Here is a 27061-nt window from a genome sequence, read left to right as displayed (position 1 = left end):
GCCTCCCCAATTCACTTAATGAAAAGCTTTATTGAAACCCAGTGGATCTCATTAGGTAATACTAATTGGCTAGTGTTGCAACCACAGCACTTGCTGCTATACATCCATGTATGTGCGTGCACACACACACACACACAAACACACACTGCCTAATGTGTTAGGTAGCTCATTTGAATAGTGCTGACCAGGCCGAGGCTGTAATTTCATTATATAATTTTCCGGTAATGCTCGGCTGTGGACCCATTACCCAGGAGGCTTGGGGGCAAGTCATCAAGACTACACTCTGGTGGAGTGTGTGTGTGTGAGAGAGAGAGAGAGAGAAAAAAAAAAAAAAACTCACCTCTATTACACATCTTTTGTTCTTCTTCCACTTGCGTTCCTTCAGACCTCCCCCCATAGCCCTGCACGCCTCCAAGCGGAGTCGCTTGAAACACGAAAAAACCCTTTTTATCTCCATCGTGGTCCCACAGGGAGGAAGTGTGGGGGGGGGAGCACTTGGCAACTTAGCAAAGAGGGGTGTAACCTTTTATCTGTAGCAAGGACATCTTAAGATAAAAAGGAAATTAATCCGGTTTCCTTTCAGGTCAAGGAAATAGAGAGAAATTAAATTTCAAATGTTACATTATTTTTTAATGTAAATAGATTTTCAGATGTCCTCTTATCTCAGATTGTGTATTCACGGGAGCCATTAAAAGGGGATTACAGTAAACTGACCTGAAATCAGGATGAACCTGTGCTCTGGAAGGCTAAGAGCTAAGATTAAAAGGTGATTAAGATTTATGCTGATCTGAGGCCAGTATATTACAGCATCCTTAGACAGGGGTGAGCTAGTGTTTGTAATTCCATTGTGTGATATGGGCTGATCCAAGGTCTGTGGTGATATGGACTGATCCAACGGTCTGTGGTCATATGGACTGATCCAAGGCCTGTGTTGATAATTTACAGATTTAATGGTTCTCTCTGGCAGCAGCCATATAACTCAATCGGAGAGGTACTGGCAGAACTCTACCCAGCATGCTTTGCACCTTAGTGTATATTTCCCACACCGTCCCACACTCTTAGCATTCACCCAAATCAAACCTTAATTAACACAACGGGTGCTGTAACTTAATTAGTAATGGCTAATTAAGGAAACTAATGCTTAATTGCATAGCACAAGACATTTCCACATACTCTGAACGAAACTGAAGTAAATCGGACACTGGAGGACTGGATTTGCTGATTAACAAATGCGCACAAAGAGACACCCAAACAAAAACAATCCAACCAACCAATCAGAACCTGCCAGCACTGTACCTCTCTCAGTCCTGGAATTGGTCTTAAATTTATTCAAGAAACATTCCAACTTTGTAACCCGACAACTTAATTAGGTTTGAGGGTTACGTAGTAGTTGTAGTGAGTTTTAAAATGGAAAAAAGTCTACAATTTAAAATATCGGCTCATACTTTCAATCATTAATAATCAGCTAAAATGGCTAATTTCCCACGGGCCAGTAGTTACTGTCGGCCTGCTCGTTATTGTTCGTAAAAGCGACTTTATTACGTTTGTGAAGAAACCGATCGCCTTTTCTCTCTACCTTATCGGGAGAAAACGTTTCAAACATGTTCGAGCTCTCCTGCTCGTGTGGAAGAAAATACTACACCTGAGCAACAGGTCGTTTTAAGTTCTCGCCACCGCCATCGCTACATTTCATCTTATTGTGCCTTTAAACCCGAGAGTCGGGACTTTTACCGCTGACGGAAACGTTGCGGTGCGGTTTCTCTCCCTGCTGGGATAGCCCGGGCGTGTTGCCCCCCTCAGCTACTAAATGCTAATTTGCTGAATGTGTTTCCCCCTAAATGAGTCCAATCAATCAAACTCTGCCGGAGCTCGGCGGCAGAGATTGGAGAATCCTGCTGAAACAAACACACGCGTACACACACACTTATAAGCTTATAAGGTGAGACGGGGGGGAAACGTTAACGGAATTAATTTACCGTGGGTGTCACGGGCAGCACCTGTATGTAACGTGCCAAGTGATGACGGTCTTGCGCGAGACTTAAATGGGCTATTACACTCAAATTATGCACGAAAGTGTGTTTGGGGGAAGGTTTCTGTCTGACCCCTAGTGGCGGGTAGCTGCTCTGCATAGAAGCAGAACAGGAGGAACAGAAGCTTTTCAAAGCACATGAATTCTGCATTCCAGTGTTTTGTTTAGCAAACTTTAATCTCGTCATTACAGACTTAGTATCAAACACACGCCACAATTATCAGTGTGATAAACGTTATTCATTAGACAAACGCTGTCAGACCGTAAAACTGACTCATTATGCTAGAAAACACACGAAAGAAAAAAAACTATTTAAAGTAACAGAAAATAACTTTGGCAGAAAAAGACCCTTATTTTGGAGGTCCTGAAGGACGTAAAAGCAGGGAGATGTTGACGTTACACTTTCGAGGGGTCATAAATATTCACCCGCACTGAGAAGACTTTACTGCTTTCCAGACATTTACAAAATAAAAGACCTTTAGCACCTTTCAGGAAAACAACTATGGCTATGGGCAAATGATCACATGACACGAGTTAAACTGAGCTGTGCTTTGGTAAATGTGTAACGAAAAATTCCCACAAAATTCCAATTCTCTCCGGCTACGGGGTTCCAGGATTCTTCAAGACTCAATCTCTACCACAGTTGGCCAGTCCATGCGATACAACACAATATGCTACTTTTGCCAAGTGTGGAGCATAACACGTTCAACACAGCCGCCCACAATATTCCAACAGGGTTAGTACAGACAATGTCGGTGGACTGTGCAAAGTTTCACCCACGGTTTTGGTCTCCACCCTTCGTGCGTGATCCAGAACTCTGTCTGAGGACGGCATGGTGGAATTCTGAAGACGGTGTACCCTAACAGTTCAGCAGGGCAGGTGAAATGGAACCATGACTTCCTGTCTCTTTTGGCAATGCGTTTCGGGCGAGTATGAAACTGTGACGCAAGGCTGCGTGCGTGTGAGTGTGTGTGTGTGTGTGTGTGTGTGTGTGTGTGTGTGTGTGTGTGTGTTTAAAGCTTCCCCAAAGCACTGATCCAATTTTGCAAGCACACTCAAAATGAAACATGTATATAAAATGATAGCTCCATACACACATAACCTAGCCCTACACTTAACCCTACACTTAACCAATCATATCGTACACACATAACCCAGCCCTACACTTAACCCTAGCCTTAACCAATCATATCGTACACACATAACCCAGCCCTACACTTAACCAATCATATCGTACACACATAACCCAGCCCTACACTTAACCCAAGCCTTAACCAATCATATCGTACACACATAACCCAGCCCTACACTTAACCCTAGCCTTAACCAATCATATCGTACACACATAACCCAGCCCTACACTTAACCCAAGCCTTAACCAATCATATCGTACACACATAACCCAGCCCTACACTTAACCCAAGCCTTAACCAATCATATCGTACACACATAACCCAGCCCTACACTTAACCCTAGCCTTAACCAATCATAATCTATGCCAAGGTTTCTCCATCCCAGCCCCTACGTCTTGCGTCCGCTGTGGTCTAGCCTAACAGACTCGATAAACGAACCAAATGGCACAACTGAGGTTTGTTAGCAGAAGAAAACAAAACGGTGAACTGGACCCTCCAGGACTGTGAGTAACGCATAGAACACAATCGGTTAAACGCGCTCGTGGAATCATCCGCTCCCTGAACACCGCACCGTGTGACGGCGCACGAGCCGGCGCAGGCTTTGCTGCCTCGCAACGCCCCAGGTGGAGTTTTACAGGGACACCCACCCGATCAGATAACGAGCTCCGCTTCGCTAGCCGTCAAAATCTCATTCGGGAACGCGAGAAACTGCAGCCTGCGTCGAGGGCAATTAACCACACTTCTGTTTCCCATAAAACCATCAAGGACGGACAGTACAGAAACGTCCAAATAACTCGCCGCTTTCTCTCAGGTTGCCTGCACATTCCGCTCTCCGGTATAAAACTAAAAGAGCATTTTGGTTTGTTTTTTTTGCGGTTTTCTATGAAAGCGCACATCTGCTGAGAGAACGTAAACATTCAGTGGCGATCATCGCACTCTTTCTCGGGATAAGCCGCCTTTGGAGCAAGCGATAACTGTGGATTCCGGCTCCGGCGTCCGCGCCGCTCGCGGAGAGGGGATGACGTCGCGGCGGCCCGGCGAAAAAGCCAAAAGCCTGACGCGCAAAGGAAACGCTGAAGACGTCCGAGCGAAGAAAAGAGGATGAGAAATAAAAACAGCACGCCAAAAGCAAAGCAACAATAACAAACAAGATGGGAGTTTTAACAACGGATCAGTACCGAGTGAAAAGACAGGGTAACGGAGACCGTTCTGGTCTCCGCCTGCTAACGTTAAAGTCAAATTAATAAAGAAGGAGGTCACGAAACAGAAACGTGGCCATGTTGAAGGTTCAGAGAGACACAGAGAGAGCGAGAGAGCAGTTAAAGGCAGTGAGGTGGATCACTCAGCAGGAGGAGACACCATCAATGGAGACAGTGATAAAATAAAGGTGTGAGAGAGAGAGAGAGAGAGAGAGAGAGAGAGGGCAAGAACGTCTCAGACAGCGAACCCGTTAAGTCTCTTTAAGGCTCCAACCACAAACAGTCTCTGTAGACAGCAGAGCCGCGCAGATGCACGGAAACGCGCCGCCGTGGTAACGGCGGAGGTCGCGGCCCCGGACTCCTCTCGGGCTCTCCCGCCGCCTCCCGCTCGCGCTCACAGTCGCGCGTGGACAGGTTTCTGGGTAGGAATTCTGCCCCCTGAGAGTTGGAGCAAAAGCAACAGTCAAAAAAAAAAAAAAAAAAAAAAGCCCAAAAACAACAACACGCCGAGATCAGCATCGCAAATTAGCGCGCGTTAGTCTGCCGCAATAACGCACGCTAATTTGCGATGCTGATCTCGGCGTGTTGTTGCGCCACGCTCTGTGCTCTTCTGTGACTAACACTCCGGGAAACTGGGTCATTTAAAAAATAAAATAAAATAACAGAACTGCTCTCATATATACACAGATTACATATATATCTCCAGATATACTGGTTACGTTACATTACACAGAAAGATAAAAGCTAGCTGTAGGTTAGTGATCACGCTGCCGTTATGCAGATTAACTTGCTAGCTATAGTTATGCTAATTTTATGCGAAATATGCAAATTACAGGTAGTACTTACATACCATAAACATTGTCAGGTGGACATTCTATGTTGTTAATAATAATAATAATAATAATAATAATAATAATAAATAACTAAATATAAATAAAAACTGCAAGATTTTGAAAGGATCTGTGTGTTTGTGTGTGTGAGAAACCCTTAAAATGTTTTTACTCAAACTACAAATTTTGCCTGACAAGACGCAACGTCAAAACGTACCCAGCATGTCCTCCAGCGAGCTCGCTGCCCTCCTGTTGACCTTCAGTGTCACCTGATCACCGCTGCAGAGAAGAAAAACAACAACCGGCCGTCCCGTCAGATGGCGGGACACACCTCCGGACCTTTCCGGCCGCGGCGAACGAACGAAAGAAGAGCGAGGCTGTGGAAGTCAGCCTACGGAGGAACGTCGCGGCCTTACACTTTGACCTTCGTGACGGCCTCCAGCTGGACCAGGGCGGCGAGGGCGTTCTTCTGCAGGTCCGATGACAAGGCCTCGTAGCACTTCAGGGTTCCTGCGAGAGAGAGGGAGCTTTGAGGCGGCGCAGAGGTGAATGCTGACGCTTTGTTTGAGAGCTTATAGGTGGATCTCCCGTGGGTTGGGCGCCAGCGCCACGGCGGGAACGCAGAGAGAGAGAGAGAGAGCGAGAGAGAGAGAGAGCGTGAGAGAGAGAGCGCGAGCACGAGAGAGCGAGCGAGAGCGCGAGAGAGAGACGGGGACGCCTGCCGTTACCGTCCGCCTGATGCAACGAGCGTTAGAACACCTGCTAGGATGAGTTGGAGGGCGAAGTTCCTCGCTGCTGGAACGAACTTATTCTCACGAAGGTTCTCCTCCGTCTCCTTACACAGATACTGGCACACCACCTACAGGCATGCGTGCACACACACACACACACACACACACACACGTGCTTGTGAGCTGTTGTAAGTTCTGAGTTTGGGGGAGTTGGTGTCACGCTATAGTGACATTTTGGGCGTTAGCGACACATCCGGCTGTGCGTGTGGCGTAACGTTACCTGGTATCCCTGCAGGAAAGGGTCTAGGAGTGCACGCAGGAAGGCCAGGGTCGCGTGTCCGCCCTCTGACATCACAATGTCCTGCTGTGACTCCTGGACGGCACAACACTTTCCCAGGAGGTAACACGCCTCCTCAAAGTCCTGTGCACACACGCGCACACAGTAACGACAGGAGCCAACAGTGCGCGGTCGGACGGAGCAAAACCCTCAGATGCACGGGAGGTCGTACCTGCACCGAGGCCCCGGGGCAGAGGATAAACTCATTGGAGAACACAGTCCACAGGAAGTTGAAGCAGGTGTAGACCTCATCTGGAACAGGAAGCTCCTATCAGCGCAAACCACACGCACGCACGCACGCCCGCACGCACGCACGCCCGCTCACCTTTCCTGCTGGAGTTAGCAGTCCGCAGGGCCACTGACAGCAGAGCAGGCCTGATGAACACGTGCAGGATCTGGTTCCTGTAGGAGGCGCAAGAGAGCACGCCGACCGCCCGGTCGAACGCCAGCTCCTCGGCCGTCTGACCCACCCCTGGCGTCTCGGCGACGGCCAGTCGCACGCGGCCCCCGGACACGCGGGCCAGGTTCTTGTGCAGGGCCAGGCCGGCGCCGACCACCTCGCGGCAGGGTTTGCAATCTTTGGGAGGAGAGAGAGAGAGAGAGAGAACAAGACCTCTAGCTTTGGCAACACGGGCGTTTTTGGACAATGACCGAAGTAACAGACGGCGGGACGGCACGTCCTACCCGGCCAGTCCAGGAAGGCTCCGAAGGACAGGGCCAGGCGGCGGAGCCAGGCGGCCTGCTCCTCGAGGACAGGCAGGTCCATGCCGTCGGGGTTCTGGAGTAGCAGCGTGGCCACCAGCGTCCATGGCCGGAGCACCATGGCCTGCTCCTGCAGACGGACCAGACGGAACGCCGCCTCGCCCACCAGAGCCTGGGCGGCCAGGCACGGCCTCTGGGGGATGTGCCTGTGGACGCAAAAGCGCGCGTTAACGGGATGGGCCGGAACGCGCTGGAATCTCTGTGACGTGATCGTCGCTTAGCCGATGCTGCGGGGGCCGTTGGGTTCAGGGGAGGGGTGTGCTCGCTGACAAGGCTGACCCACCTGGGCACCAGGTTGTACTGCGAGCGCTTAACGCGGCCCTGGGCCAGACTGCGCACGGACACGGGGTGACCGAAGTACACATGCATAACGCCGTAGTCCTCGCGCAGGATCTGTCTGGCTTTCAGAAGACCCTGAGAGAGAGAGAGAGAGAGAGAGAGAGAGAGAGAGAGAGAGAGAGAGAGAGAAAATGCCAGATAATCCAGTGAACAGGAATCATATAAAGGGCAGGCGCGTAAATTAGCCAAAATACACGAACCACAGTAGGAATGGACCGTTACTCACGGACGTGGTCTCTTTGGGCTTGGGCACCCCAAGGAGCTCGCGCGCGTACAGAGATTCTTCTAGAATCCGGTCGTAGCTGATGCTGACTGGGACCAGGTGGATGTCAAACACTTCCCCTTTAAAGAAAGGTTCCATTACGATGTTCAGTAGACCTGAGAGAGAGAGAGAGAGAGAGGAGAGAGAGAGAGAGAGAGAGAGAGAGAATGAGCATTGGGTGGTCTAACATAGCAGACAGAAAGCAGACTTTTGGCTTTTCTTTTTTCATAGTTCTTAATTAGCTTTTTTTCCCCCGGTGCATTCTGATCGATGACTGGATCGGCGCGTCATCTCATGGAGTCTGACTCGTCACTCCCAACAGCCTCCCCCCATAAATAATGCAGAACCGTTGCCTCTAAAGCAATCACTTGCTGCCTCTGAATTGATTGTGCAACTGCTCCCAAATTTAATTTTGGGGAGAATTCGGCATCCACACGCCACCCCACCACAAAGAGCCAGCATGGGATCACCTGTCTTGGGCGTCAGGGACTTCCCTGTCCGGCTCCTTGTTCCCTCCAGGAAGAACTCGATGGGCGCATAGCCGGTCTGCGGAAGTCGGGAGACACAGCGGAGGGGACAGGAGGTGTCAGACAGGCCTTGCTTGGAACACTTTTCGGAATCTCAGCGAAACACTCAATGAGACTTTCGTCCCACAGGGGCATTCCTTGGGTACACGTAACGCGCGGACTGACGGGTCCAGCTTACCCTCAGCATGGTCTTCACGTATTCGGAGAAGACGGCCCAGTAGAGTTTATCTCCCCCGAAGGAGCGCCGGATGAAGAACGCCCCGGACATTCGCAGCATCTCCCCGACAACCTTCATGCTCATGAAATCTGCAACGACGAGGGGTTTCTCTGGGTCTCGCGCCACCGTCAACAAAGACGCTCACGCGAGAACCGGATAAACAGGCAAAAAAAAAGTCGCAAGGCTTCCCTCACGCGTAAGACGCTTGTTTTGGGTCTTCCTTACAGTCTAAGCAGGGGGCGCTCGAGTCATGTGGAGTTTAGTTCCAACCCTGATCTGTCACGCCTGCACAAGATTAAGTCCTTCGGTAGCGTATTAGAGTCAGGCGTGCTAGATTGGGGTGGAGCTAAACCCTGCTCGGTGGCAGACCTCAAGGGTTTAAAATTGAAACCGATCCGAACTGGATTCAATGCGATCGGATTACGCAGTCCCACTACAAATACGCACCCGTTCTGGCGGGGCTAAACCGGATTAAACGGGAGTTGGATTACGTAGTCCCACTGCAGATACGCACCCATTCCCGCGGCGATGACCGGCAGAGCCAGGTCGTAGGTGTAGAGGATGTATGACATCATCAGGAAGTCCATGTAGCTACGGTGACTGGGCAGGAGCACCACCGGGTGATCCTGAATAGCTTGCTGCAACTGGAACCAACAATCAATACACCAACTAATCAATACAACACCCTCACCTAATCGATCAACACGTCATTCGGCTGACGAACAGTTAAGCTCCAGCACGGCGTACATTCATAAAAATACATATGAATATATAAGACAAAATAACGACCTAAAGAAAGGATTTCTTTGATCTTGGAGCTCTGGAGCAGTTATTAAGTGCGTTTTCTTTCGGGGGGGTGGTGCAGGAGTCGCCAGCAGCAGGCCACCCCACCCACGCGGTACGCACCCTCTGAACGCCCTCCTCGTTGACGCGCACACTGCGGAAGAGGGTCTTGAAGACCTTGCTCAGCACGTAGGCGAAGAAGCGCACCGTGCCGAGCCGGAGGCGGTGGGCCATCTCGTCCAGCAGGTGGGCGGCCTCCTCCTGCACCAGCTCGCGACGCTCCCCACACTCCGCGGACACCTGGAGGGGAGGGGTGGTATCTCGTTTGTTTGTTTGTTTGTTTGTTTGTTTGTCTACGTCACAGCCGACGACACTCACCTGGCCGATCACGTGCTGCAGCGCGTCGGACTGCAGGACGGCGCCCCGGAGCGCGCTCACCTCGCGCGGCGCGAGCCCCTTGTAGACCGCGGGCGCGTAGCAGCGCAGCGCGTGCCGCGCGTCGCTGGAGCGGCGCCTCTCCTCGAGCATGTCCTCGAGCTCGTCCCTCTTCTTCAGCCCGGGGTCTCGCGGCTACGCGTAAGGCACGATCAAAAACAGTCAGCCGCAACTGCAATTAACGTTATTTACTTATCCTGCACGTCGGGTTAGTTTTCCAAATTGGCTACACACATGATCAGATTAACGAAGTTAATACAGTTTTTTTTAAATACCTCAAACATTAGCAAACTAATGACATCTGGCGTTCAGATACGTTACCGAATACAGCACGGACGCCATTCCGACCCAGGAGCTACCGCACCATCGGCGAGGCGACGGGGGAAAGACCTGCGATCTGTAGAGTAGAGCGTCTGCAAAGTTGTCAGTTTAAGAATAACAGCTAACCGACTGCTCGACCGGACACGCATGGGTGGCGTCGCAGATCAGGCGACGTTGTACTTCCTGAAAACGCGGCGTGACGGGACGGTGGCCGCCAGGGGACAGTGCGCGGATTACCCACGCGGTCGGACGCGGGATTTGTTTTGGGTTTATTTATTTTTCGACTAACCTTCGGATTTAAACGTCCTGTAGTTGCAATACCGCGTCGGGTCGATGTTTGCGAATTAACATGAAGCGAAAAGGGGAAGAGAGCGGCGCAGAGGGCGATGTGGACCGCGAGTTTCTGGACCGAGTCCTCAACCAGCTGTATGATTTTGGTGAGTGTGCTAAAAGCTAAGATAACGCGGGCTAGCCTAGCCCAGCCCAGCCCCGTTACACTACCGTTAGCCTAGCCTAGCCTAGCCCAGCCCCGTTACACTGCCGTTAGCCTAGCCTAGCCTAGCCTAGCCCAGCCCCGTTACACTGCCGTTAGCCTAGCCTAGCCTAACCCAGCCCCGTTACACTGCCGTTAGCCTAGCCTAACCCAGCCCCGTTACACTGCCGTTAGCCTAGCCTAGCCTAACCCAGCCCCGTTACACTGCCGTTAGCCTAGCCTAGCCTAACCCAGCCCCGTTACACTGCCGTTAGCCTAGCCTAGCCTAGCCTAACCCAGCCCCGTTACACTACCGTTAGCCTAGCCTAGCCTAGCCCAGCCCAGCCCCGTTACACTACCGTTAGCCTAGCCTAGCCTAGCCTAGCCTAGCCCAGCCCAGCCCCGTTACACTACCGTTAGCCTAGCCTAGCCTAGCCCAGCCCCGTTACAATCTCTCTCGTTCTCTCAACTCTCTTTCTCTCACACACTCTATCTCTTTCCCTCTCTCTCTCTCCGGGTAGGAGAGGGGCGACACAGCAAGCGGTCCAAGAAGAAGAGCGACAAAAGGAGGAAAAGAAGAGGTGAGGAGGAGGAAGATGAGGAGGAGGAGGAGGAAGAGCTCAATGAGAAAATCGGCGGGGTAAAAGCAGATTCAAGTGGCGCGACCGTTGTCATTGACGACAGCAGCCACGAGTCCCAAAACCCGGTACCGGCGCAGCAGGAGTCAGACGTGGAGATCGTCACGTTCCTGGATCCCCTAAAGAAGAACAAACCGGCCAAACCGGAGACTAACGTAAGGGGTAGTCTAAAGAAAACATGCACCGGTGCAGTGTCTGTTATTGCATCCGGTTACCATGGCTACCTTCTTTCTTTCTTTCTGTGTGTGTGTGTGTGTCAACAGCCCCCTGAAGTAAAGGACCACAGGAAAAACCCACATGAAGCTCTAAGTATAGAAAAGGTAAACCAGTCTATTTCTGTCCCTTTGTTTGATTATGCACTTTATTTCCCAACAAACAGGGATTTTCTTACTTGTAATGCGTCACTGGCTAAAGCCAATCTCAATCTTAGTCTCCGGACCCACACGGTTCGGGTCGCCGCGCGTTTTAATAAGCGGACGGTGGACGGCGCCGTTCCGCGCTCTGTTCCACAGGCCCGGCTGGACGTCCACCGGTTCGGACTCGCGGGCTTCCAGAAACCGCAGCAAAGAGTGTTTGAGCAGGAGCGAGCCATAATGCTGGGAGCCAGGGTACGTCCCAACCACAATCACGGGGGTTTGGAAATATTACCTGTGTTTGGCACCCATCGGCTGCGTGTTTCCGAATGTGTCGCGTCGGTGTGGGTGCCGCCCGGTAAACGCAACTTGACGATAGTCTCAAAATCTTTTTTTTTTTTTTTTTTTCCCCCCTTACTCCTTCGTGTTAGCCTCCAAAGAAGGAGTATGTGAATTACAGAGTATACCAGAATACGATAAAGGAGAAGAAGGCGAAAGACGCAGAGGAGGTGAAGTCCGTAAGTCTGTGTTGTGAAGAAGCGCCGTGCCATTAAATTTGACTTGTTTGGACTGAGTGAGATGTCGACTAAACACCTTTATTTTGTCCAGCGCGCGCGGAGGACGAAGAAGAAAGCTGGAAAACGGAAGTGCGTACTTTTATCCTGCCGCGTTCTTCCTCGTTTACGGCTAAAAGTTTATAAGTGAAGATGTGGGCTCAAAGTTAATGTCCGTTTCAAAATGGTCCGACGCCAGATTCGTTTTTCAAACAGCACTGGGTGTCGTTTCCTCTTGCCTGGTTTGCAGGGCTGACGGATGCAGGGCTGCCCCCTCCGGCAGGGAGCCCGCCGGCCTGCTGGGACGCTTCAAGGGCGGCGTCCTGTTGCTGAACCGTGGAGACATTCAGAAAGTGACCAGCAAGCGAAGGAAGTGAGCGAGCGAGAGAGCGGCGAGCGTGTGCACGCGAGACCCAGCCGCCGTGGGAAGGATTCGCTTGCTGACTGCTCCGGGACTATAACGAACGTGGGGGAGCTCCGAATTGCCTGCACACTTGTGTTTTGTTTGTTTGTTTGTGTTTTTGTGATGTAGAGGACGTGATTAAAAAAAAACAGACCATGACACACCCCTTTTGGCCGTCACAGTTTCGCTCATTTATGAAAAGGACGGAAGTAGAGATCGCTTTCATACACTGGTACGAAAAAGAAGTCGGGTACAATGCAATTTTTAAATATACAAACCACAAGGAAGTACAAAACGTTCACACTGGCAGGAGGAAAGGAAAGGAAAGAACCAAGAACACGTGCAGTAGCTTTTAGGAGGGGAGGGCGCACAGTACTACGACACGCGTCCGCTCGTGCATACGCTCTCGTGGCGGCGGTGGTGTGCAGAGAAGTTCAGCATTCCTCTGGGGATCTCTCTGTGTGTGTGTGTGTGTGTGTGTGCTTGGTCCCCTCTGAACTCTGAAATGCCCCTACGCGTGCTGCGTTGTGGACTTCTCGTGTCTGACGACCCTCGAAACGTTTAATCAGATGCAGTGTTGTACTTCAGCACCCTAAAAGTTTGTTTTTACCTGTTTTTCCTGTTTTGTTTTTTTTATTATTACCCCCAGGGTTAAACACGCATACCAACTGCCACCTCTGTGATTAAGGTCGTTACATTGGTTCCCAGTCACTTTAGAGTCTATGCGCTCCTGACATGAGTGGACTCTGCCCCGCCCACCCATGCTTTAACGGGGATTTGTATTTGTTCTAGACGTCCATCGGCATACGCGATCCATCAGTCTCTCTCTCTCTCTCTCTCTCTCTCTCTCTCTCTCCCTCTCTTTCTCTCATTACACTGACTTACACAGCATTGCATAAGACTATTTACAACTCCCCAGTCTTCATAAATGTAATTGAAAATCCCAGTTCCCATTTTCAATTATTATTACTCATAATTATGACGGTGATTATTATTATATTATTATTATTATGCAAAAGAAAGCTCAGATTGAGTAGCCAGAGGCGCTTCTCTACGTCGTTCAGTTTTGCAGAGGTATTGGAGCCAATAGTTGACCAATTTTAAAACTGGAAGGCTTACGTGTAACTTAATGGGACGTTTAACTGAAAAATAGTCCCGTCGGTAACTCGCCTGTGCGGTACTTTCTGTCAGTAAAGGGTTTGGTTGCGAATAATCGACTGCAGTTCTTGCAGTGTTCAATCCGAACGCTAGAGGGCAGCGTGCAACCGCTCGGTTGTTCTTGTTCATTACACTATATACACCAACTTAAAAGACCCCATGCTGAGAACATAGAGGCTCTCCTGGGTTTTCCATATTTACAGCTGTACGCCATGCAGAAAACAACCTTATTATGTTTCTCACGATACCATTTGAACTGCAGGAGCAAAGTTTCATTCAGAACTTGTGAAAGAGAAGAACAGGTTTTAAATCAATCTCCGCTAGTTAATGTAAAAGGAGATCTTTAGGAACTCCATAAATTCAGCTCTGGAATGTAATTCTTATTCTTACATAAATATATCACAGTGTGAAAGACATTGGTCTTAGATGCTGGCTAAACATTTGACTGGAAATGACATATAATGTAAGCAGCAAAGCGGTGTGTGTGTGTGTGTGTGTGTGTGTGTCCTTCGGTCAGCAGCTTGTATGTTTTTGGCAAGAGTCGTGTAAACATTCCAAGAACGTGACTAACTGAGTTGGCACAGGGTGTTTCTGACAGACAAAAGTCCTGAAATGCAAGACTTGACTATTTCGGAACACCGAACCGAGCTGGACTGCACAGGACGATGTCCGCGTCATGTCCGTTTTTCCAGACAAGGCTTCAGCTTAGTGCTGAAGAGGAATTTTCGTTCCAGAGAAGTTCTGCTTGGCAGTGTGACCTTTGACGCGTGTCTTGAGCGAGTGTTGGCTGGTCCTGAGGTTTGTGTGGTGTGGTGTGGTGTGACTTCTGACACTAGTCTGAGTCTGTGGTTTGTGTGGTGTGGTGTGGTGTGGCTTCTGACACTAGTCTGAGTGTGATTTGTGTGGTGTGGTGTGGTGTGGCTTCTGACACTAGTCTGAGTCTGTGGTTTGTGTGGTGTGGCTTCTGACACTAGTCTGAGTGTGGTTTGTGTGGTGTGGTGTGTGGCTTCTGACACTAGTCTGAGTCTGGTTTGTGTGGTGTGTGGTGTGGCTTCTGACACTAGTCTGAATCTGTGGTTTGTGTGGTGTGTGGTGTGGCTTCTGACACTAGTCTGAATCTGTGGTTTGTGTGGTGTGGTGTGGTGTGGCTTCTGACACTAGTCTGAGTCTGTGGTTTGTGTGGTGTGGCTTCTGACACTAGTCTGAGTCTGGTTTGTGTGGTGTGGCTTCTGACACTAGTCTGAGTCTGTGGTTTGTGTGGTGTGGTGTGGTGTGGCTTCTGACACTAGTCTGAGTGTGGTTTGTGTGGTGTGGTGTGGTGTGGCTTCTGACACTAGTCTGAGTGTGGTTTGTGTGGTGTGGTGTGGTGTGGCTTCTGACACTAGTCTGAGTGTGGTTTGTGTGGTGTGGTGTGGTGTGGCTTCTGACACTAGTCTGAGTCTGTGGTTTGTGAAGTCTGGCTAAAAGCTGAGTGTTACCCTGGCGACAGGGAGGCAAAGAATACCAGCTCTGGCTGGAAAGTTGTGGTCAGTCCAGAGGAGACACTCAGTTTCATATCAACCAAGGAACAGATGATGAAATGGTGTGTGAAAATATATATAAAGTTTTGTTATATATATATGCGTGTGTGTGTGTGTGTAAGAGTGTGATATAGGCTTATCACTGTGGTGCTTAAGTAGCTTGTTTCTTAAACCAGCTGTCCTGTGACCCCTGGGGCCCGGCGACTGGCAACAACATACATTGTGATCATACACACAAATGATACAAAAAAAAAAAAGGGGGGGGGGGGGGATAATAATAAATAAATAATAGTAATAAAGCAATTGTCCTCGTGGATCTCCCAGTGGAAGGCAGAGTGTTGCTTGAGAAAGGGAAGGACAGCTCACGCCAGCCCGTCTAATCCAGGAATGCAATGACGGTTCCCGCAGGTCAGAGGTCATTGTTTGATGTTCTTCGGCACTTCTAGACCTGTGATTAGGGTCACCTATAGCAGAAGGACACACAAGCATACGTAAGTCTTCTCGTCAGCTGTCTCCAGAGGTTAAACAAACGGCGTCGGAGGACTGAGGGGTCCTCACGGCCGACGTTCCGGTGACCTGCTGACGTTTTCAGTCAGGCAGCCCTTGGAGTTTTCTGGCGCTAACAGGCGGGCTTGCAAACGGACCTCTGAATGGCCGAGGACGCCGGGGAAGGTGTGTGACCAAATAAAGTTACCAACAAAAGTGACAGCAGTATGGTGCTCACCTGCACGTTGCGGTTGAGGCTGATGGCCGGCACGAACGCGCCCTCCAGGTTCTGGAAGGCCACGGGTCCGTGCTGCTCCTTGTTGACGAAGAACGTGAGGGTGTGCTTCGTCAAGTCCAGTAGGACCCCCACGGTGGAGCCCTTGGCTATCCCTCCCTCGGCCCTGGGAGGGAGGGAGAGAGTAAGACAAAAGGGAGGATGGATGAGAAGAAGAAACGGAGCTGGAGCAGAAAGACCCGAGTGAGACGTTGGGGAGATCTTCACGGACGCCTCGGGCCAGCCACTTCACGTTTGCCGAGCCAGTCACTCGCGTAACGTCTGGGCTAACTGTAAAATACTGGTGACGATTAGAAGCAGACCGCTTGGGGGGGGGGGTCTTTTTCCCCCCATAATCCCTTTCTCCATTATAACCAAAGAGTGAGGAAATAACAGATGGTTTCGTGACCTTTTAAGGCCGTGTGAGCAACAGAGGAATTTTCATTTACATTTATGATTTCCCCAGGGAGGTGTTTTTCTCCAAAGGCACAGAGGTAGGAACGCCGTGGAGGTACTGAGCTTAGAAATTAACCGCCTGATATTTTAGCCGGGGACGCGTGAGATGGCCGCGTCTCGAAACACAGCAGTGGAGTTATGTCCAGGAGTAGACAGCACTGGACACAGCAGTGGTGTCATGTCCAGGAGTGGACAGCGCCGGACACAGCAGTGGTGTCATGTCCAGGAGTGGACAGCGCCGGACACAGCAGTGGTGTCATGTCCAGGAGTGGACAGCGCCGGACACAGCAGTGGTGTCATGCATGGCGTTTGTGAGTCTCGGTGCTCTGGCACCACCTACCTGTTGGTGTGCGAGTTGTTGTGCATGAACCAGGAGCGGTTGTTGTCCACGTACATGGCCCATGCCCTATCATCCTTGCCCAGCATGGCGTCTCTGGCCGCGCCCACGCGCGCCACACCGAACGCCGGGTCTGGGTGGTTGTCGTAGCGATCGACGCTGAGTTCCCAGTAGTGCGTGCCCTTGGAGAAGGTGGCAGTGGCGAGCACCACGCGGTCGTCATAGCTACTGCAGCTGGCCGTCTGGTTGTCGTTGGACAGGACGATGTCCCGGTGAGCTGAGGTAGGGTCAAAGGTGAACCAGGCCACTGTCGGAGGGAAAGGCGACAGATGAGTCGGCGTTGCGCAAAAGTAAGCGAGACGTGGAGAGAGAGAGAGAGAGAGAGAGAGGGAGGGAGGGAGAGAGAGAGAGGGAGGGAGGGAGAGAGAGCGCGCAGGACAGAAGCTGACCGTCTGACGTCTTTAAGACCACAGTCTTGCTGTAGGGCCCGACGCCAATCGAGTTGTAGGCTTTGACTCGAGCGTTGTAGGAGCTGTTGAAGTGGAGGCCATCCACGGTGCACACCGTCTCCTTCCCGATGTACACCTCCTGGGAGCGAGAGAGGGAGAGGCAGAGGCACGGAGTCGACACGAGTCACCGTCTCGTCAGCTACAGACGCAGCGGCGCAGAACATAACGCCGGAGAATCTTTTGGGGGGTTTGGAGAAAACGCCTCACGCGCCGACGGACGGTGTGTGACGTCAGAACCCATGTAACGGAAAAGTAAGAAAAGATACGGCCGGCCTAGAGCGCTAGTCGAGCCCGGGCGTACCCGATAATGCCCGCCGTTGCCGTCGTCCAGCTCCAGGATGTAGCCCTCCACCGGTAGCGCCGGGGCCACAGTTATCCTCCAGGCCAGCGTGGCGCTGTTGTTCTGCATGCAGCACTTCTCCAGCTGCAGCAGAGGCGCAGGGGGCGCGTTGGGGTTGTCCGCTGAAAGACAGAACGGAGTCGCGGTTTGCGTTACATGCACGGACCCTTACGCAGGAGGAAGGGCATCGAAGTAACGGCGGGGGAATTTTGCTTGCGCTGGGGAGCGCGTCGATCTCGAGTTACTCGAGAAACTTGGCGTGACTTCACGAGTCAACGAGGTGCCGTCCGCTCACGCTGCAGCTCGCACCGGGAGCCTGATGTAAAGGGTTTTGCAGGAGACTGACATCCCAGCATCCCACCCTGTGGTGTCGGTCATGTGATCTGATACGGTTATAACGCAGGGCCAAGCAACACTAACGCCTCCTTAGCGGAACGGTTATAACATTATTACTAATATGATCATTACTGATATTATTATTGTTGTTGTTATTGTTAGTAGTAGTAGTTGTTGTATTAACAATATGCACTTTATAACAACATACAATGTTATTAATAAATATACACAATATCAATATATGTTATTATTGTAAATCATGTGATGTTTTTAAATCACTGTTCAAGTGTGTGGGTGTGTTCTGGAAGCTCTCACACCGCGTGTGCGTGCGTGTGTGTGTGTGTGCGTTGTACCTTTAGCCTGGATGAAGTCCAGCTTCAGGATGGCCTGCAGTAGCGGGTCTGTGCTGACATTCAGGGCAAACTCGGGGCAAACCTTGGGCTCCAGGGCTCCCTTCACCCACTGCTCCTGAGCAACCTGCACGCGCTTTATCAGCGCATCAGATATCTGACAAACGGAGAGAGAGAGAGAGAGAGAGAGAGAGGGAGAGGGAGGGAGCACGTCACGAGACATCAATAGTTCATAAAAATAACTGACAAACACGGATTGGTCTTCCCTAACAGGTGACGGCTACCTTGGGCACTCCAAGAAAAAGAAATCTCCTCATCTCCAACAGCGTGTCTCTCCCTTATCGAACATGTCCGCACCAGTGCCTGACGGCATATTTAAGCGCAGATGTGGAGCAAGTTTAAAGGTTTGGGTTGCGCTGCTACGTCACGACGGCCTACAGGCCGCGGTCCGGTGTTCAGACGTTAGTGTTCGAGGTTTCATGACTGGATGTAGCCGTCGGGTCAAGTTGCTGATTGCAAATGGATTGCCAAATAAGTGATGTATACCCAACAAGTCTCTCTCTCTCTCTCTCTCTCTCTCTCTCGCTCTCGCTCTCGCTCTCTCTCTTTCTCTCTCTCTCTCTCTCTCTCTCTCTCACCAGTAAGAAGCCACTGGGGTCGTTCTCTTTGATGACCTCCAGGCAGTACTCCATCATCCCCGTGGTCTGGCGCAGCCTCATAGTGCAGTGTGTGATCTGGTCTCTCACCGTCTACACACACAGACAGACAGGCAACATACAATAAAAATCAGGAATAGTTCTTTCATGTATTTATTTAACACACAGTAATCAAAACATAATTATGTCATAATTCATATATTATTGGCGAGATTTTCTCCTCCAAATTCTCATCATCAGTCACTGGGCAGTTTGACAATGACACTAAAAAATGAGTCCACAGGAGCATACTGGGGCCATACTGGGGCCATACTGGAGCCATAATGGGGTCCCACGAGACAACCGACACCATTTAATCTCCAAACTGTCTCCAGACAGTCTCCAGTTAGTCACCAGACTGTTTACAGAAGCCCCCACACATCAGACCTGCTCCCCTACGATTCATTACGACCGAGCGTTCCCAAGATTCAGCCGGTCACGGCAGCGCATTCCAGAATCTTCTCCACACTCGTCACAGTTTAGGAGACTGCAGCCGTCTCCCTTTCTCAACGTGGCGAGCTCGCTCGGTTCTGATTTCTATTTCCCTGCTCCGATTTTTCCAAATTAATTATCCCATTATCCAACTGTCAAACGCTCTCTGGACCGGAACGACGACGTCCGAACAATTCTTCCAGTGAAGGCGCGTTTGGCACGCCGCGAGGCCGCTCAGACCGTTGCTATGGCGATCGCTTTTTTGGACCGCCGTGATCTGCGAGAGAATAGCAGAAGGCCAGAATGCGTCTGTCACGCGAGCTTAACAAGGCCTGTGCGTGCGTGCGTGTGTGTGTGTGTATGTGTGTAACCAGTGTTGGATGTGCTCAGCAGCGGCGACTGCTGCTGTCTAAAATTCCGGGCTAAAATCCCAGGGTCAGCGGTACGCGCGGATTACACACCGTACACAGGGATCAACTCTGCAGGGACACACCATCACGTGGCGTCTCCCACTGCTGCGCTCTCTCTCTCTCCCTCTCTCTCTCTCTCCCTCCCTCTCTCTCTCTCTCTCTCTCTCTCCATCCCCCCAGTCACACCCCATTTGTAATGAAAGAGTACAGTTCATGCTGTGGACCAATCAGATTTGAGAAATGGCTGGTTTCAAGCTACGGGGAGTGACAAGGGACCTCTCCCTCAGCTCTGCAGCGCTGTGTGTGTGTGTGTGTGTGTGTGTGTGTGTGTGTGTGTGTGTGTGTGAACCCACCTTCAGTTTGCTCTCTTTCTCCTTGGTGACCTTGGTGAGAAGCTTGGCTTTCTGCCGCGTGAGAGCTTCGATCAACGCGTCACACTGAGCCACCAGACACGCCTCGAATTCTACCCCATTTTCCTGTTAAACACACACACACCCATCCTCTGTGCCATCTGTCTGTGAGTCTAACCGACAGTTATTCTCCAAGCCGGCCTGAATACGTTTTAAAGATGCTCCCTCTTCCTTATTCGCTCTCGCCTGGCACCGCTGGATCCTACAGCGTGTGTGTGTGTGTGTGTGGGCAGTTCGGGAACACAAGCAATCATTCATAAGGAATGAACAGAGATACAGAGGCCCGATTTAGGACGCCTCGGCCCACGCCGCAAACCCCCCGCGCGCGCGCAGGTCTGACGCTGGTATGAGTAACGCGCCAGACGAGTGAGAGTAGGTGGGCGGGTCGGGGGAGGGGGAGAAAGAAGAGATTCAGGAGTGTGTGTGTGTGTGTGTGTGTGTGTGTGTGTGTGTGTGTGTGTGTGTGTGTGCGTGCAAGAGAGAGAGAAAGGGAAAGATGAAATTGCACTGAAATCTTTAATTCAACTGAAAGTGTGTGTGTGTGTGTGTGTGTGTGTGTGTGTGTGTGTGTGTGTGTGTGTTAAACATTCTGGTCATATGTACAGTCTGGTATGCAATCGTCTTTAACCGTGATGCATTTATAGTGAGTCATCGCAGCCAATAATGTAAGACATGGAAATGAGAAAACTAAAAATAACAGTATTTACGTATTGAAAACGAGAAATTTCTCCGTTCCGCGGAGAGTCCCGCGTTTAAGTTTCGGCTGCTCGCTGGCGTCTCGTCCGACGCAGTGAAACGGGCCGCGGTGGGAAAAAAAACAACCTGAAACGTGTGTGAAGTAGGAAGGAGAAGAAACCTGGATCTGTTGGAGCAGGTTCTTCAGCTGGACCAGAAACTCCTTGGCGTCCTTTGCTTTGTCGGACACTCCGTTCAAAGCCTGGGAGAGTTGGCACTGCGCGGCACACACACACACATACACACACACACACACACACACACACACAGGTTAAAGAAGGCGCTTATTTATTTCACCATGGACGTTGTTAACCATTATTGCGGTGGTGCTGTTGATTGAAGGCAGTGCGAATCCCGCAAGCTGAGCGGTGTGTTCCCCGACAGGATTCCCATCCCCCGCACCACCGCGGCGGACGAGCCGGGGTAAGCGAGAGGCGGAACCTCCCCCCGCCCCCGCCGGCCTTAAGCCGCATCTGTTCATCGGCGAGCTCCGGAAAAATCCTCCCCCGCCCCGCCAGGCTGCGGGCGTGAACGCTCCGGAGCCCACTGCCAAGCCCATGGCCCTCTGAGGAGGAAAACCACGGCACGATTCGCTGCGTTCCGTTTCTCAATTTAATAAACGCGAGAGGCCCAGTGCGGTGAAGAACAAATGGAGAACTGCCCAAGAACAGACCGTCGACTCGCTGAAGCTCCCAGGAGATTTGACTGACAGTGAGCCAGACCACACAGGCAACACAGAGGCGGGCAGGCCGACCCCCAGCAACCAATCAAATCGAGCATCAATTAGACACGTCCTGCTCCGCTACCCAGAAGAGGGAGCAGCAGAGATGATGAGAATTCTTCTTGGGAGTTGTGGGTGTGTAACCAGTACGACTGGGAGTCGTGGTTACGGTTTGGGTGCGTAACCAGTACGACTGGGAGTCGTGGTTACGGTTTGGGTGCGTAACCAGTACGACTGGGAGTCGGGGTTACGGTTTGGGTGCGTAACCAGTACGACTGGGTGTCGTGGTTACGGTTTGGGTGCGTAACCAGTACGACTGGGAGTCGTGGTTACGGTTTGGGTGCGTAACCAGTACGACTGGGAGTCGTGGTTACGGTTTGGGTGCGTAACCAGTACGACTGGGAGTCGTGGTTACGGTTTGGGTGCGTAACCAGTACGACTGGGAGTCGTGGTTACGGTTTGGGTGCGTAACCAGTACGACTGGGTGTCGTGGTTACGGTTTGGGTGCGTAACCAGTACGACTGGGAGTCGTGGTTACGGTTTGGGTGCGTAACCAGTACGACTGGGAGTCGTGGTTCCAGTTCCTGTGTAACCAGGCGGTGGTAAATGATGATTGCTGAACCCTCAAAGAGCTTGTTCCTGATCCGCCCACACACACACACACACACACCTCCTCTCTCCATTATTGTACCATCTGCCTCAACAAGCTGTCCAGCCCTCTAACAAGAGTTCGATGCCTCCCCCCACCGTCTCATCCTCCTCGCAGTTCACCACTTTGTTTCGTCTCGTTTGGCGGCTAATGACGAAGGCCGCGAAAGGAACGACATCAAAGGTCGGTTTAGCCAAACCATCACGGCCTCTTAGCTTCTGTGCGTGTGCCGTCTTTTCCTTTAACGGGTGGCGCCGAGTCGATTTTACAATTTTTGCTGTCGCCGCTGTTGGCTGACGTGCCACGCAGCAGCGGTTGCAACCGATTCGGCCTCTGGAAAGGGTCTCCTGACCACATCGGCGCGTAATCCGGAGGGACTACGGAGGGACGCTCCGAAACGGCGAGGAAACAAGGCGCCCTGCTCTGTCCCGCGGAGGACACCGAGCGCCGTTATCCCGTTATCCGACGCGAGGGGGACGAGGGGCCGAGAGAGAGAGAAGGGGATACGTGAACGCGGGACCCTGCACCCACGTTGGAGAGCCTCTCCTGCTGCCTCCAAGCGTGTGCTTGTGTGCCTGCCTTGCACGGCAACACAAATACATGCTGACGTAGAAGTGACCTTGATTACGAATCCCCAGGGAAGATGCACGCGCGCGCGCACGCACCTCCCAGCCTCTCCCTCCGTCTCTCGCTGCGGTTTCTCCTCTCTCCGTCCGTCACCCTTTTTACAAGTTTTGCAGTTCTTGTTTCATACTACGGTTATTAATGCCCCACCCCCACCCGGGAAGGGGCCCCGAAGCAAGCAAGCTGCGTTTTTCCCCCATCAGCGGCGAAGCTCGAGGGACAGATTACTGCACTACATGTCCCATAATTCATAGCCCACACGCTTAAAGAGCCAATGACGTTAAATATTGATGGGGTTCCTTTTTTCAATTTTTTTTACAGCAGAGAGGGGCGTGTGTAGAAGGTTCAGACCTCCACCACCCCCGTATTTCTTCAAGCTCCTTTTGTGCATTTTAGAAGTCGTGGCTATTTTATTTAAAGAGCGATGGCACGGAGGAGCACCTCGCAAGACCTCGTCCGAGCGCGTCGGTCGGCGGGGTAACCATGGAAACGCGGTGGCGAGCAGACCCGTTGGATGCTGCGTGTGCGGGTCCGGGCGAGCGAGTGATCAAATCCCACCTCCTCACGCTCCCCCCACGTCACCATGTCGTAAATATCTTAATCATCTCCGCTATTCTGTATTCACTGATACGTTCGTTGGCGTAGGCGACCGCCGGCGGGTCGCAGACGGAAACAGGGCGCGCTGCGCCATTGTTCGTGTATTTCTAACAATGAGCGGTGCCGCGTCTCGCTCGCTACTGCCGTGCGTTGGCTACCGTGGGAACGGTGCTGTTTCCTTGGTGATGTACTGCTGGTGGTGGAGAAAGAGGAAGAAAAATGTGAGAATGAGAGAGAGAGAGAGAGAGAGAGAGAGAGAAGGAGAGCGAGAGAGAGAGAGAAAGAGAGAAGGAGAGGGAGAGAGGGGGGAGAGAGGGAGAGAGAGAGAGATGGAGAGAGAGAGGGAGAGAGAGAGAGAGAGAGAGGGAGAGAGAGATGGAGAGAGAGAGAGAGAGAAGGAGAGCGAGAGAGAGAGAGAAAGAGAGAAGGAGAGGGAGAGGGGGGAGAGAGAGATGGAGGGATAGAGAGAGATGGAGAGAGAGAGGGAGAGGGAGAGAGGGGGGAGAGAGAGAGATGGAGAGATGGAGGGAGAGAGAGAGAGAGAGAGATGGAGAGACAGTACACTGTACCCTGGAGCTATAGCATATGAAATAGACTCTCAGATACATTAACCTATATACTTCTACTCACTCTATTTGTGTGTGTGTGTGTGTGTGTGTGTGTGCCACAATTTGCACAACTCTAAGATTATTCACCATATTCACTACTGAGATTAGTAAATACTCATATTTTCCTGTAGTATTAACATTAGAGAATTATTCTAATCCTGTGGATTTAAAATCTCTCAGAAAGAATTTGGCATCACTGTTTCAGACATCTGACTTCTGTTTATTAGTGTGCACGTACTGGTTCTGACTCCACCAACCTATGGGGACAAGTTTCAAGACCTAGTCAAGAAATGTGCCAAATAAACCAAACTTGAACTTGAAATGGGACAATTTACATTTACATTTACGGCATTTAGCAGACGCTCTAAAAAGCGCGACTTACAAAAGTGCTTTGTCATTGACTCATAGAATATATCCAAGTACAGTACAGTATGTTAGAATTAAACATACCAATGAACTAGAATACTGTAGAATACAGGGATGAATGCTGATACCTAGAAGTGCTAAATACATCAGGTCTATCTTAAACAACGATAAGTGCTATAAACAATAAGTGCTAGAAAACATAAACAATGCAGCCGTTTCATCCGTTTTGGCTTGTGACAGGAATTTGTCTGATTACGGAACAATACGGAAGCAGTACCACCGAATTCAGCCAATCAGAAAATACCAAGGGTGCAGAGACCAGGCCTAACGAGACTACAGCGCCATGTTTGAACCTCGGACACACACACACACACATGAAGGCTGGGGCCCTGGATGCACGGTCAGTAGACAGTCGGCATGAACGCTCCCCCAGATTTCAGACTGGGGTCATCCTGGGGTCATAACTGGGCTATGGAAACACGCACCTATGTAAGGGTGGCATGCGGTGAACGCGTTCTGCACAGGTTGGACTAAACTCTACGACCGGCCCTGCGCAAACGCACTGGTGCCGTCCGCTGCTCCAACAGCCACTGACGCGTTTTGTACGGAGAGACTGACTGTAGCGTGTAGAACACACACTCCTGGCTTATTTTGTGCCAAAAAAAACAAAACAATAAAAACCCGGCACATGGCAAAAAGAGAAGACCAGCAGAAACGGAGGCAGTGAGGGAGGGAGAGAGAGAGAGAGAGAGAGAGAGAGCACCTTCAAAGCCACTCGCATGTTAACACAAGATAATTATGTCCCCTTTCCTTCCATCCTTGTCTCTCTCTCTCCTTCTCTCTCACAACATCCCACACAATGTAGCCAAATAAAAGAACAGGATATTTACACGCGTGCGCGCTCTCCTCCGCCTGACCCACTCGTCTGCTACGATTCTCCCTCTCTCCCTCCCTAGATCCGTAATCTGTCTTTCTCCCACTGACTCCCTCTCTCTCTCCCTCTCTCTCTCTCTCTGCACGTGCCCATATAATGATCTGCACGAGTGATGAGAACCGTGATCATAAAATATCTGAGGACCGGCGTCGGTGAGGAAGAGGCCTCCGCGTATATCACGCGTTTACAGCTCGACGGTCCGCTTGTGGGACAGGAACGGAAAAGGGCGGACGTCGCCGCCGTCATGAGACCGAACGCCGGGCGGACGGGCTTCGGTTTTGTTCAGCCCGAGCGAATCCGTAAAGCGCGGGGGGGAGCGCGCGTGAATCCGCTCGTCGGCCCGTGGCGTGCGTCCGCGTTCGCTGGTGCGTGAGGGGGAAGAGAGCTCCCGGTGGGAGGGCTGAGTCACACGCACACACACACACACACACACACACACACTCTCCTCTTCATAATGTAGCTGTAAGCAGTAAGGCCACAGTGTCCAGTGACTCAACACACACAGAGAGCTGGAGGCAGACTTTGCGTCAGATGAGAAAACGACACACACACACAGACACACACACACACACACACACACACACACACACACACACACACAAGAAGGTACCGTGTGTGTGTGTGTTTGCGTGTATGAGAGACTCACGCGTGGTTACGGTTGGGTCTTCTCTCTTACCTTGTGCTGTTTCCACATGGCCGCGAGAGGCTTCAGGTCGTGTTTCCCGTGTTTGCTTTCCTCGAGACACAGGTAGCACACGGGGGTTTTGCACGTGACGCAGTACATGCTGTGGTCCTCCGCTTCGTGCTCCGCGCACGTCGCGAGCTTGCGCGCGGCGGCCGCCGACGCGAGCCCCGGGACGGCGCACTGCGCGGGATTTGGCGGCACCAGCCGGTGTTTCGCCAGCGGCCCGCGCGACGGGTGGCACCGCTGCTGGCACGGGGTGCAGTAGCACACGTCGCACTGCTCGCACATCACGGCGGCGTCGACCGGGTTGCGGTCGCACAGCTGGCACTTGACGGAGGTCGCGCGGCTCCGCCGGTACCGGGTAACGATCGCCTCGAGCAGCCGGTTCCGCGGGAAGCCGCGGAGCCCCCGCTCGTCCAGGGAGACGCTGCGGTGGCAGAGCGGGCACGTGATGGAGCAGTGCCGGTGCACCGGCGGGAACACGCGGACGCCGTTCGGCGACTTCGCGCACGGCGTGTACGAACCGTAGCCGCTGTCCGTTTCGCTGTGGGTGCTCATCTTGTCCGTGTCCAGGTAGTCGTAGTCCGGGGTCCCCGGGGCGCGACCGTGCGCCGGCATCTCGCCGCCCTCTGGGGTCTGGACGAGGATGTTCCTCGCGCACCCCGAGCACACGCTGTGGGAGCACGGTAAAAGCACGGGGTCGTCGAAGAGCGAGCCGCACACCGGGCACTTCAGCTCCTCGTCCATCGCTGCTCTACCGAGGGCGCCGTGCGCACTGAGCTCCCTCCAGCACCGCGCGTCCCGGACAGCTCCCCGTCCGCCCCCCGCCCCTCCGCGCATGCGCAGACCGACCGACAAAAAACAAAACCACAAATCCCACAATCCCTCTAATTAACGCTTCGGAGGGGGAGGGGGTCCCGTAACCCGAATAAGGGTTAAAAATAAATGATCTAATTTGCAATTTAAAGAAATGCCTGCGCGATCAAATGAAGACACGCGTGTAAGATACGACGGCGTTGCCGTTTAGATACGTAGACGCAATTAGACTACAGATATTCCGATACACTTGTCTTTTCTAAGGTGACAGGAATACAGGCTACTGCA

At 51.8% G+C, this 27061-nt stretch overlaps 3 protein-coding genes across 6 annotated transcripts; 1 reads left to right on the top strand and 2 right to left on the bottom strand.

Moving 5' to 3' along the window:
• Positions 1–2172: 2172 nt before the first annotated feature.
• gnpat (glyceronephosphate O-acyltransferase) lies at positions 2173–10046 on the bottom strand. The gene is made up of 16 exons (XM_035529317.2): positions 9906–10046; positions 9528–9719; positions 9273–9449; positions 8881–9010; positions 8328–8455; positions 8093–8168; positions 7587–7738; positions 7305–7435; positions 6944–7167; positions 6585–6836; positions 6432–6511; positions 6203–6343; positions 5951–6050; positions 5608–5701; positions 5409–5470; positions 2173–4799 (listed from the first exon to the last, which is right to left on the bottom strand). Exons 1-16 carry the CDS (start codon positions 9924–9926, stop codon positions 4756–4758), a joined length of 2004 nt encoding a protein of 667 aa, XP_035385210.1. The 5' UTR covers positions 9927–10046; the 3' UTR covers positions 2173–4755.
• Positions 10047–10064: 18 nt separating this feature from the next.
• Positions 10065–12492, top strand: fsaf1 (40S small subunit processome assembly factor 1). Of its 2 annotated transcripts, none has more exons than XM_027009495.3 (7): positions 10065–10342; positions 10899–11170; positions 11279–11335; positions 11528–11623; positions 11800–11877; positions 11978–12015; positions 12173–12492. In XM_027009495.3, exons 1-7 carry the CDS (start codon positions 10255–10257, stop codon positions 12297–12299), a joined length of 756 nt encoding a protein of 251 aa, XP_026865296.3. In that variant the 5' UTR covers positions 10065–10254; the 3' UTR covers positions 12300–12492. The 2 variants fall into 2 exon arrangements, with proteins under 2 accessions (XP_026865296.3, XP_026865295.3); XM_027009494.3 differs by having other exon boundaries at positions 11800–11886.
• trim67 (tripartite motif containing 67) lies at positions 12493–26755 on the bottom strand. Of its 3 annotated transcripts, XM_035529315.2 has the most exons (10): positions 25949–26755; positions 20895–20990; positions 19982–20104; positions 18730–18840; positions 18095–18248; positions 17367–17527; positions 17006–17144; positions 16560–16863; positions 15728–15890; positions 12493–15467 (listed from the first exon to the last, which is right to left on the bottom strand). In XM_035529315.2, the coding sequence occupies exons 1-10, from the start codon at positions 26702–26704 to the stop codon at positions 15420–15422; spliced, it is 2055 nt and encodes a 684-aa protein (XP_035385208.1). In that variant the 5' UTR covers positions 26705–26755; the 3' UTR covers positions 12493–15419. The 3 variants fall into 3 exon arrangements, with proteins under 3 accessions (XP_035385208.1, XP_081551580.1, XP_081551579.1); XM_081695454.1 differs by lacking the exon at positions 19982–20104; XM_081695453.1 differs by lacking the exon at positions 20895–20990.
• Between the last annotated feature and the right edge of the window lie 306 nt (positions 26756–27061).

This window comes from Electrophorus electricus, chromosome 2, assembly GCF_041902795.1.
Source record: "Electrophorus electricus isolate QZ-2024a chromosome 2, ASM4190279v1, whole genome shotgun sequence".
Classification (NCBI taxonomy): domain Eukaryota; kingdom Metazoa; phylum Chordata; class Actinopteri; order Gymnotiformes; family Gymnotidae; genus Electrophorus; species Electrophorus electricus.
This window is presented reverse-complemented; position numbering and strand designations above follow the sequence as displayed.